At 38.9% G+C, this 12,391-nt stretch overlaps 1 protein-coding gene across 4 annotated transcripts in view; it reads left to right on the top strand.

Moving 5' to 3' along the window:
- The window catches only part of WARS2 (tryptophanyl tRNA synthetase 2, mitochondrial), a 51,420-nt gene that overhangs the window by 913 nt on the left and 38,116 nt on the right, over window positions 1-12,391 (top strand). For 3 of the 4 annotated variants that reach the window (XR_008821899.1, XR_008821898.1, XM_056338950.1), the window contains exon 2: window positions 11,098-11,199. The exons of the other annotated variant lie outside the window; for it this stretch is intronic. Coding sequence is in view for 1 of the 3 variants with exons in the window: in XM_056338950.1 (XP_056194925.1) it covers window positions 11,098-11,199 (102 nt within the window). In the remaining 2 variants the exon portion in view is untranslated. The remainder of the gene's footprint in view (window positions 1-11,097; window positions 11,200-12,391) is intronic. 4 annotated transcript variants of the gene reach the window in all.

Genomic DNA, 12,391 nt, shown 5'->3' with positions numbered 1-12,391 from the left:
CTCTGTAAAGGGTCTGCCTTACCAATCTAAATTCTTATGTAGTTTGTATTCATGTTTTTTAAATGAGTGGAAGAATTATTTATCAAAACAATCTGGTGAAAATAATACGAATGTTGCGTCATCTTAGTGGATGTTTGTTTCCCTTAGCTGGACAATTGGCTTTTTCATGAAAATCATGCTTATGTTCATATATCATCCGAATCCTGAATATTATGCTGTGTTTCTATAATGAAACACTTTATCCAGAGTGGGTGTCAGGGTAAATGTGTCTCTTGTTGCTTGTGAGGAGAAATAGAATAAGTAGATGATCAAAGATGGCTCTTGGATTCTTGGTGTTATCTGTGCTGTGACCCTGGAGCAACTGAATTATGTTACTCTCAACTGCAGAGTTGTTATTCTGAGAATTTCAAGTTAAAGTGTACACTAGCAGGTAAAAAGTTTGTGTATATAGTGGTGAGTATGGGTAAACTCGAAGTTGCAGGACTGTGTGAGTTAATTTAGTACTAGGATTTTTAAGGTTAAACCGAAGAAATTAAGGCATATTTCAGTCACATGTCAAGACAGCTAATAGTAAACAAATTACCTTGATTCTGCCCTTTCTATTGAATAGGTAGAGTGAGAAAGAAAGAGGGAGAACCTGTTAACCCATATGAAATTTTCATAACTGATGTTTTAATTACTGTATACTTCCTACTAAGTGTTACTGTGAGGCAGAGGTAATGTTTCAGTTTATATTTTTTGTTTCAAAATGCATTTGTTTATAAGGCCACTTTGAATTTTAGCCATAACTATAAAAAGTCTTGACATGGCATACTCAAGAAGCTTGTTGGTTATTTCCTTTAGGTGCTTTGATTTCATTTCACTTATGTGTACCTAAATTTTCCTAGGTTTTTAACACTTTAAAGTTTGCAGTTACACTGTTCCTGTAATACATTCGCCAAAGCAAACAACATACAGATCTTGTGAAGATGCTTCAAACCACTCTGTTTTTAGAACAAGAACTGCAAAGTTATTTGAAAACTATTACGTGGGTTTGTATATGCTTATCTTTCCAGCTCTTCATGGTGGCTTTTTTTGATTAATTCAGTAACCTTGCAGGTACCCTCCCCTGGCCTGATTCTTCTAGTAAAAGATTCTTGTATAGTAGAGAAATCTGCTTTCAGTGGACTTGGCTCTGTTATATCCTAATACTGTACTGACATGAACTTTTTTGCCACCTGAGTCACCCGTCAGATTGAGATTACTTATCTGGTGCTTTGTCACCTGGTTACTGGTACCTGATGTCCTTTAGATGTGATAGGTCTGAAAATTAACTTTCTTCCTGTTATTCTTTAAAAGTTTTCATTTAAAAAACAAGAAGCCCAATGTTACTGTTGGTTATGTAACTTCATACCGCCTACCTCCAAATAACAGTAGTAATTTAAGTTGTTTCTCTGAGTTTAAATTTGCAAGTCCAGTATGCTGTGGGCATCTGTCACTTCCCTCTCTCACTTTGTGCCCTTTATGTCTTTCTGGAAAGAATTGCACTGGAATTGAAGTGGTACTTCAGTGCTGCTTCAAAAGAATTGAAGAAAAAAACTGGCTTCCTAATTTATGCTGTTCTTATTGCCAGTCTGGACTTCAGAGTAGTTTAACTATTATGGCAGACAGCTTGGAACAGATCATGTATTTGCTGTGTGCTAATGAGAAATATTCCATTTTCAGGCTGGAAATGTGTTTTTCTTCAAACTTGAGCAGTGTGTATCTACTGGCACCCTTATGGTTTTGATGTTTAAGCATTTGATAATTCAGTCATAGTTATCAGAAGATGTAATTTCTGTGGTTTCAGCTTTGTTTCACTATAGTGCACAGTTCATTGTTATGCTGGATTTATCATGCTGTGGAAAAAGTTCCTTTATATCTTTTGTTGTACATATTTGTAGTACAGAACTAGAATATGTAGGCATAATTTATGTGGTTAAGTAGAAAGTAACATTTTTTTGGAGAAATTAATTATATTTTGGGTATCTTGATTTTTAAGAGCTTATTTTCAAATTTCTTGATTTACTGTTCTTCCATGGTCTCTAAGCCAGGGTTATAGAAAGTTATTTCATCAAGTCTGTTTCTCTGATAAGAGACACTTAAAAACGGCAACTAACAGGTACTCTGGGGAATTACTGACAAAATTCTGAGAAATCCTATGGCATAGCCTGTCAGTAGGAAAATTTAATCTAAGGTGAGTCAGTCAGCTGCCAGTGTATGACCTGGTAAAATATGAATTGAGTTTAGTCCTGTCAGCAAAGCTCTAGAAGTTGTTGCTACAAGTGTAAGTGGTCAGTTAAATCTTCCTAGATCAGGCCTCACATTGTGTTGGTGAGTGAATTTCTTGGGTTAGCTGTTACATTAGTATCTTCAGGTGATACTCTGTAGTTCCTCTTTGCAAAGCCAAATCCTTCAAGATCAGAAGTGGTTGTGGTCAAATCCCAGCCTGTGTAGGCTTTCTTTGCTCCAGTTCAGACCTTCATTCCTAACCATGACAGCTGCTGGTGAAAAAAATCTCAGGTGAATGAAGTAAAGATCAGGACTGTTTGTGCTCATGTGTCTAGAGCAGAAAATCTTATCTATCAGCAGTACTACCAATGCCAGTGACTAACTGTGGAGAATTTCTGTACTGGTGTGAACTCAAGCTCTTGGACAAGTTATCTCTTTTTCTCCTCTCTACTCCATAGTGGACTTCTGATTTGTTCAGAGGAGCCTAGTCAGCATTGCACATACCCTGTTCAGACTCTCTGATCTACATAGCTCCTGCTGTATAGTTTGAGTTATACCAGAAGGTAGTTTCCTACCTTCACCGTTACCCCAGTGAAGTAGAAGAATGATAAGGTCTTGCTTTTGATTACAGACTCTCATGCATCACTAGATGGCTTTCCAGGCTCCCAGGTGGAGGCTTATTTTTAGATGTTATTTGCCTTCAAGAAGAAGTCAGGAGTATGGCGCTATTCTTCTTTTCTAGTAGCAAAGTACTTATCACTATTAAAGTTGTAAGAATACTCTAATACCTATATTGCTTTTCTTCCTAAAAGCATCTTTTAAAGAAAACATGAACTTCTCATTTTGCTGCCTTTTCTTCTACCTTGGTATTCCTCCTTTGATAGGTTAGCCTTTCCTGGCCTCCACACATGACCTGTTACAATGGCTGTATTGTTGCTGAGCTGTACATTTTGATGTCCTACAAACTTCATCTCTTGTCAGCTTTCACAGGAATGATGCATTGGGAAGTAGATTCTCTTACCTTTATGTGATACAGAACTGTATCTTCCACCCACAAAGGCTCGTATTTTTTAACACAAAATAGTTTCCTTTTTGGTGCTAGAATTTGGTATTTTTTTTTCTGGCACTCAGAGTTGGATTTGCTGTAATGAAACTCAGGATAGTGACTCTAGCAGGTACTGTTCAGGTCATACAAAGGGAGTCCCACAGTCCCAAGGATGTTTCTTCTACTTCTCAGTGAGTGCTGCATAGAACACATCTCTATTGAATGTTTTGTCAGGACTACTCCAAGTACAAGGCCTTCAAATCCAAGGAATCTCAGCCAACATGTTAGTAATCTTAGCAGCTCATTTAGGAATGCTGCTGTTTCTTTACCTGAGTCAGTATCTGAAAAAATGCCACAGGGCAGATCCCTGTAGGTAGTTTCTCTAGCTTGCTTTACAGTTTGTGACCAAAGGCGGTGCTAAAATCAAGACACGTTTACTGTGTCTTCCTCTACTGTGACAGCCTATTGGATCACAAGGCCAAAGTTAGACTAACCTGGCACACTTTGCTCTTAACAAATCCATGTTTTACTGTTGTTTTTCTCGAGTTATCTTCTAGGGAGTTGCAAAATATGTCTTTTGTTTACCGAGAATTTTTTCTAGGCAGACTGTCTCCCAGACTACTCCTATTTTCCTGTGTTTTTTGAGACAGGAATGACATTTGTCCTTTTTTGGTCCTCTGATACTTTGCTAAGCCTCTGTAAACCTCAATGATTCTGGCCAGTATTCTCAGTACTTTAAGAAGAGATCTTCAGACCAGTTGGCTCTGATGAAATTTGATTCATTTTTTGAGGAAGTATTGTTCTTTCTGTATTCAGGCCACCTGATCACTCCATTGCTACTGTGCTAGTCATGTTAATGACTGGTGATGTTTCATATTTTTTAATAAAGACAGCTGTGAAGAAGGCAGTTAGATAAAAATTGAAGGGTTGCTTTGGAGCAGATCAGTAAAATGCTTTTTCTGCAAATGTAATCTTGAAAATTTTTAGCTGTAGTTACCATATGGGTTCCAGAAAAAGAAAGTAACTGAAATTACCAGGCCCTAATCCTTAAGGATTTCAAAGATTGTAGTTAAAACTGTAGTGGGAGAGAGAGAGCTCAGTTTTTAGTGTCATTCAGATGTGTTATGAATGCAATGCAAACAATTCAAAAGCATCTGTGTTCCCATCTAGAATTTGTTGCTGTCACATAGCGGTCACTTTGTTAACCATTAATGAAACGAGTCCCCAGACACATGTAACAAGCTGCACACATACACAGGTTACTGTAGCAGGTCAACTTCAGAATGTCTGTCCAGGCAGTTGTGTACTGAGATTGATGGATGAGCAGACAGGTTTTTAAGTGCCTACCTTGGATTTAGGACTGTGACAGTCCCCAGTGTAGCATCTCTTTTCTTATGGAGAGCATGAAGGTTGGAAGTAGCAAAGTGCTTTTGACTGAGGGGGGGGAAAAGCTGGAAATGCAAATACCTGCTCGACAGTAAAGACCCGTGCTGTTTCCTGGTGTCCAGTATGGAGTTGTTCAGTATGTTGTAATCTACAGGACCTTTAGGAAAGATCTAAGTGTCCTGACTTGAGAAACGCTTTCAAAATACAGGTAACCTCTATGTGGATTCATGTGTAGAAATTGGTACCTTTTTTTTTTTTTTTTTTTTTTTTTTTAGTTTCCTGTTTTCCTGAATTTTAACTTTTTTGGACTACTGTTGGGCACAGATACTAAAAGTCATTTAGCTACCCAATCCCTCATGAAATCAGCTGGATTTAGCAACATGTTCCAATAGCTTTTGGATTAAACCTCTAGTGTCTCCTGTCCAGACTGGAACGGCAGTCTTTCCTAATCAGTCATTTGTTTTTATTTTAATCACTATATACTTTATATTTCATCCTCTAGGGAAGCTGACTTATCCTTCAGAGAAAGCATTGCAAGTGTTCTTTATGCCAGAATGAAACCATTAGCTTGTGTATCATTTTCAGAGCTGAAGTGAAGTTAGTATGCAATGAGAGTATACATTTCTTGGGTCTTCACGGAGTTTGAGAGAACTCAGATTTCCACACAGATTTATTAGACCTTCCAGTCATAGAGAGACCTCTCCTAATCTGCCTTGCTTAATGCCTTGTTTCTAGTGGATTTTGGCCACTGTTGAGGCTGCACAGGAGAGAACCCCCATTGTAGACAGAAATGAAGGATCTTTGAGGCGTGAACGGGTCCTATTCATTTCCATAATGGAGTTCTAACAATAAAGTCTGGCAAATGTAGATTGTTTTAGCAGGAAACAGCTCTTTATTCTGGCGTCTTGGCAGGGCTTGGGTAGAGTCCCACCATTCTTTCCCCCTCTGGCCCTAGCTTTCAGTTTCTTGGCTGAGCCTGTTTTTTCTCTTGAGAGACTTCTGTTTTTATTAACTTGGTTTTGTACAGTGAGTTTAATGAAAGATGCTACTCTGGCAGTCCTTGATGTTGAAGTTTTGTGTAAATTTCTCTGGTGCATATGTTGGACAAACATATTGTGAATTGTGCAGTCTGTGGATCACCTCAGTCTTTAGACCGCAGACTGGGGGTCTTGTTTTAATGCTGTTTCATTGGCAGATAGCATTTCCATTTACTAATACAGCAAGTGCTATTCTAGACATTCAACAATTACTTTTTCCATGACACAAGTTGTGGTTTATGCTGGGACTCTAGGGTTAGATGAACAAACATTTTGTGGAATTGACTCAAATTACAGTAGGACCAGAAGTTGAAGTGAAGAAAACCCCTAAACACCAAGTCAGTTAAGTCACCTTAGATCATATATTTTTTTGAGCTCTGCTGAGTTCATGAGTAGTGAATTGAAATTGTTTTCCTTTTGGTTACTTGAGCCCTTGATTGTAACGATACCATTCTTGGACAACTCGGACAAATAACGTAGCAGATTTTATAATTTTCAGCTGTCAGACAAATCCAACGGAGAGGAATAAATACATTTTTTCCCTCAGAGATATTGACCTTGAGAGTACACTGAAGTTCTCACTGTGAGGGAAAGGAAATAGATAAACATTTGTATATATGTGTACACACACACATACAATGAAGTTATATATATACTTCTTCATTTCCCTCATTCTTGTGCTGAAATGCGGTGATTGCTACCAGAAATGAAATGTCTGCTTTTACTTTTAACTTTGAGTTCTTTGAATTATATAGTAGGGCTTGCTTCCACTTCTTGGATCTGGCAGAAGTAATGGAAAGGTGAAGCTTACCTAATTGCTTTGGTGGTGTGTCTACATGGTATCTGAATGAAGGATTAGTGTTGTGTGGAGGGAGCACTAATAGGAGTTTCCTCAATTTTCATGGTGTTGCACATAGGTCATGTTATGAACTACTGTGAGGATGCTGATGTTGTTTTCATAACCAGGCAGATAAAACCCTGCTGTGCTTCATTTGTATTTAGATGGCACTTCCATAACTGTACACACTAGGAACTTTTTTTTGTTTAGATTACTTTGTTTATAGGTAAGGGGGTTGGAGCCTTACAGTACACATTAGAAGGTGTATTAAGTGCTTCTTGTTGATATTTCAAAGTGGGATAAGCCCATCTAGTTCACCTGCTTTGGTGGAGTCAATATTTATGTTTCTGTGCAGAAGGATCCCAGGGTCGGATAGTGCAGTTTCCATTTTTGAGGCTCAGAGTTCGTATATAACTCTTCCAATTCACAGAAGTATTCAGAAGCTAAAGTGAGATGAGATTGTATACATACTCCCACTCTGACAGATGGAGCATGTGTGGTATTGAATCCCATCGCTGTTTCTGGTCACATACATGCAGTGACAATAAAATATTGTACCTTGGTCTTCATAGTGTCCTCCTCACAATCTGGATGCTGAACTATTAATCTCATTTGGAAGGTTGCTGGCCAGCATTAAAAAAATTTGAATTGCTAGCATCTTTACAACTTCCTAGGCTTACCATCATCTTTTTCCCTTTTGTCAGGTGCATAGTCTGACTTTGGAATCTGCCATGTTAGCTGCACCTTGGAAAACATATAGCAACATTTCCATGTTAGTAGAGGGTGCCAAGCTTCCTGATGATTTCGCTGAAGATTCACATAGCAACTGTTCTCATCACTTGCTTTCACACTTGTAGATATTCTAATATCTCTGTCCTTTGGCAGTGAGTTTGCTAAAGGGACTGTTTTGAGGTTATCCAGCAGCAGGAACAGTTCTTTTCAGGGATTCTGCCTTAATCCTAGGTCTCACGGGCATTTACTTCTCTGCTTCCCAGCATTGCTTTTTACATTAACAACAGCAAAGAAATATAGGGACGTACAAACTTTTGATGACAGAACCACGTTATGCTATCCTTCCTAAATGTAATCTTTTTATAGCCGCATCAAAGTTTCTTTCAAAGGTGGTCTTTGACTTCTACTTGAATTGGGTTATCCATTTGCAAATATTTTTCTTGAAATCACATACTTGCCAAGATGTGGAAAGACTTTACTTAATAGGCATCCATAGGGTGCTTTCCGTTTGTGTAGAAGAACAAAATGGTTTCAAACATTTCAAAGCCTCTTTGTTGCTTATGTAAAGGGAATGAGAGGTCCAGCCCTCTGAATTCCTGATCAAATCTCATTTTGCATCTCTGCTGGCAACAAATTAGCCCATGTAATTGCTGTCACCAAGAATGAGTACACATTCTGCAGCTCTTACACTTCCACTGTTTCTTTGGTTTGGGTTTGTTTGGTTTTTTTCTGGAAGATATCCACTTCTGAGATCTTTGCAGAGATAAAGCAATGTCAGCACTTTGCATGGTCATCAAGCATTAAGCCAGGCCAGAACAGCCAAAGGTGCTGTCACTCCCTTCAGAGTGCCATTTTTACAGCTGGTGATGCAACATTGATTGGAAGTCTGTAGAAGAATGGAGTATTACACATCTCTGGGATACCTGCAATACGAACAGTCAGCTTCTCTTTACACTGATGTACTCCAGAGGGTACAGCTAAACTGAGAGAGCTGGTAATTTGCCTGGTTTCCTGTGGGCCAGTTTGAACAATACAGGTCAGTTAGGAAGGGAGATCGCATCTTCATAACAAAGCAGTGAGTGTCACACATGAACTAGGGAATTTCTCATTTGACATTTCTGGGCTCAAGGTGTGTAATAAGGAGGACTGTGACTACAGTTTGCTGTGACTTGGGTGGTATATGCTGTGGCCATTCTAGTCTCACAGGTAACTTTCTATAAACTTCTATGTGCTTTAGGTCTCAAACATGATAACCCTTAATTGCACTGCTACAAATTCTTATGTATATTGCTTTGGGTTTTATGTTCCTTAGATGTTAGTGACCAAGGGGCAGACTTTTCGAAGCAGTGTTTTATTGTGGTAGTGACTGGACATGCTCATGCACCTTAAATAGCAGTTCTGCAAGAACTCATGTAATCAAAGAATTTTCTCTGTATATAGGAAACTTCATCAGTGGTAAACTCAGTCTGCTTGTTCAGTGGAAATACAGACACTACACTCATCCTATCTTCAACTCAACCCTGGATTAAATTCCTTAGGAAGAGAATATACCTTTTATGTTGATCATTTACTATTTGGGGTCAGTGCTTGTATCTAAACTAGGGCATCCAGATGAGCTGCTGTGCTCCTAGACATGGGAACAGGCCTTGGCTACATCCTTTTTGAGGTCAAGACCTAGGCGCAAATTCATACCTCTGTCCCCCTCATCCACACTTGTCCTTTCTGTGGAAGCAGCCCAGGCTGGTGATTTCAGGACTAATCTGCACTGATAAAAACAGCTTAAATGTAGTCTATGAGTATTGTCTGTCTTCAGAAAATGTTTTTAAAATTCTGTAGAAGTCCCTGATACAAGTATGATTACTATGTCTAAAATATTTAAATTGATAGGATTCTCTTCAGTACAGACAAGGAGGACCAGCTGTAGCATTTTCTTTGTGCGCACTTGCACCATTAAGGAATTTTCTGAGACTTCTACCTCCTAAGGCCTCTCAACAGCCATTAGGTGGTTTTAAAACTTTTTTCACCTGAGGTGAATTTCAGGTGGTGACCACAAGGTGAAAGTTTTTGAACAGCTGTGTTAATTTTGGCCCCATGTGAGATGAAGCCAACTTTTCCTTGCTGCGGGAAATTGCCAGATAAAATAGTGGAGAGGAAATGAACTACTCTTTGAGTTTCTAGGACAATATTCTGAAGAAACATAGTATTTCCAAACAAAAAATATTTTTTAAAAAACATCCATCTAGATGTAAGCTGATAGTCTTTGTTTATATTGCATAGGGCAATCTTGGTAGCAAGCAGACTCCTCACTTGAACAAAATATATGAAAAAATACAATAAAATCTCTTTCAGCTAGAGGTCAGAGAAGGAGCAAGAGCGATCATATTTTTTTAAGGGATTTGGATACTACTGTGATCAAAAACATAAAACTTCTCTAATTTCTCTGGGAGGGATGTATTTAGATATGGGAGCATTCTTTAGCTTTTTGTTTTGTTTTGCTGTAAGATTGTGATGGTTTTGGTACTTAAAATGTTTTAATCTATTGACTCAAAATCATATCAACATTTCATATCTCAAATAACCTATATTAATAATTTAGAAATACAATATACTTTACATTTTGACAGTAACACCTGTATCATAGCAAAATGAGTGCTAATTGTTCGTTGATGCTATCAGTTTTATTCTGTTGAAAGCAGTGGACATTTCTAAATGTGGGTGTGTACCAGTTTACAAATATTAAATGTTAACCTGTATATCACATCTTTAAACAACACAGAATGTGTTTTCAGAGCATGTAAGTGTTCAGCTGCTACCTGTGAAAAGGCTTTAATCTTAAATTTTGTTAAATGCAGGTAGAAAGACTTGAATCTTAAAATGTCATGAGACCTAGCCTATCTAAATAGAACTTTGATCTCTCTTTCATCCTCTTTGGTCATCTTGCTTTGACCTTAACTATACCTGTATAAGATCATAGGCTCAGAGGACTAGAAGAGACCCAGCTGGAGGTGATCTGGTGCTTCTCCTAGCCCAAAACAAAAAATACTGCCTCTACATCTTTATCAATACATCTTATATACTGTTTTTTAATAAAGAACTCTCTAAGTGCTCTTCTGAAGTGTTTTCTTTTTCTCTGTTGGAAGGTTCTCTTTACATCTGATCTGAATCTTTCTAAATGCAACTTAAGCTCATTGTTTCTTACCCTATTAACCATGGTCCCAAAAGTCATATGTAGAAGACTACATATCTAAGGCATGTTTAAGGCCTTGTCCCTTCAAGAGCTTCCTTCCACTGGACTAAACCTCAGTTCTTTCAGGCTTTCCTCTAGTCTTATTTCTGAGGTCTCTCATTGGACTTGATTGTACTTCTATGGCCTCCTACCACCATCTTGAAAAATGAGACCTAAAACCTGTCCCAGTGTTCCAGCTTGAGGCCACCCTCATTCTAAGGTGAGCAAATTGTTTTGTGTCTTCTGGATTTTAATCCTGTTAATATGTTCCTGTGCAACTTTTAGTGTAGTTTATAAATGTGAATGTTTTGCAGCAGCGTGATAATGATTCATACTCACCTTCTAAAACGTTACAAACCCCAGATCCTGTTCTGCAGTTGTTGCATGAACACCTGTTCTCCTTCCTGTGTTTGTGCAGTTGAGTAGTCCTTTCTGTGTAAATCCATGTACTTTTGCCAAGTAAAGAGCATCCTGTGTTTTCAGACCGTTTCTTTGCTTTGTCAAGATCATTTTGAGCTCTTACCATCCTTTTGCCTTTGTATCATCTGCAAATTTAATGAATACTCTTTATTTCATCATCCAGATTACTAAGGAAGATACCAAAATATCAAATAATACTGGACCCAGGACAAAACCCTGCAAAACTCTGTTTGGTATATCTTTCCACAACCATTGTAAGCCATCAGTAAGTGTCATTTTGGTTTCTTTCTGTCCAGTTCCACTCCCAGGGTATAATATTATGTTCTAGGTACTGTTTCAGTAGCTCATTGGAAGCTGAGGTAATATCGGAACTTAGTGAAAATCAGGACATAACCTTTAGTACAGCTTCTCCATTCTAGCACCTCTTCCTCTATAGAAGGCTATCAGAGTGATCTGACATCACTAGTTCTTGAGAAATACTGCTGACAGCTGTTCAAAGCAGTGATTTCTTCAGAGTTCTTTATTTGTTCCTGGGTTTTTCCAAGAACTGAAGTTGAGCTGGCTGATACAGAGTAACTCCACTTAGGTGAGGTCCCAGAGCGGAGCATGAGATTCCCTGCTTGCTCCCTGGCCCGCAGCTGCTGTGCCAGTGTGTTGTGCTGGCCCATGGGGCCACAGCTGGGTCAGGAGGAAGACAGACCCGGGAGGTGCTTTGGACAACTGTTTCCAGAAGGCATCTGTGCCCTCAAACTTTGGTTGCTGCTGGTTCAACCACATTGTTCAGTGAACAGTAAACTAGTTTTTCTATGGATTTGTGGTGTTCTCCACAGTGTAATAAGGCTGTTCTCTGCTCCCTCTCCTGTTCCCTTGTGCCACCTTCTCCAAGCAATCCCTACAGTACTGTAACTATCAAGTTTTCAGCTTTGAGCATTGTGTGCATCATTTAATGGACTTGGAAGCAGCACGTACTGTACTGGCCTGACCTTCATGCCTTGCCCGGCTGGCCAGAGTGTTCCAGCTGATAGTTCAGCATGCTTAGCTCCTGCTGCAGCCTCCTGTCAGTGAGGCACTAATTTGGTTTATCCCTTAGCAGCCTATTGTGTGGTAGTTGTAAGAACATAGTGTTATTAAGTCCTGTTCATCCTTACAGCGTTATTAAGTCCTTTACCCTTTCACTGGGTCTGAAATGGGCTACAGTTAATGTCTGTGGTTAGGTAGTTTGGCTGGAGCAGCTTTGTTGCCTTAGCTTAAAAAAAGGAAGTAAATGGTTTGAGAACAGTTAATGCAGGATTAAGGCTGATAGGCTTTTGCCTGTCTTGGACCATCTGAGAGTGTTAATTACAGTTCTGTGTATGTCTCTGAAAACCAGGAGGTGAAGGAGTAGTGCGTGTGTCGGCATGCATTGGACCTGCTCAATAACTGCATCTCTTTGGGACATGCCTCAGCTTTGAACAGCA

This window comes from Falco biarmicus, chromosome 5 (assembly GCF_023638135.1).
Source record: "Falco biarmicus isolate bFalBia1 chromosome 5, bFalBia1.pri, whole genome shotgun sequence".
NCBI lineage: Eukaryota > Metazoa > Chordata > Aves > Falconiformes > Falconidae > Falco > Falco biarmicus.
This window is presented reverse-complemented; position numbering and strand designations above follow the sequence as displayed.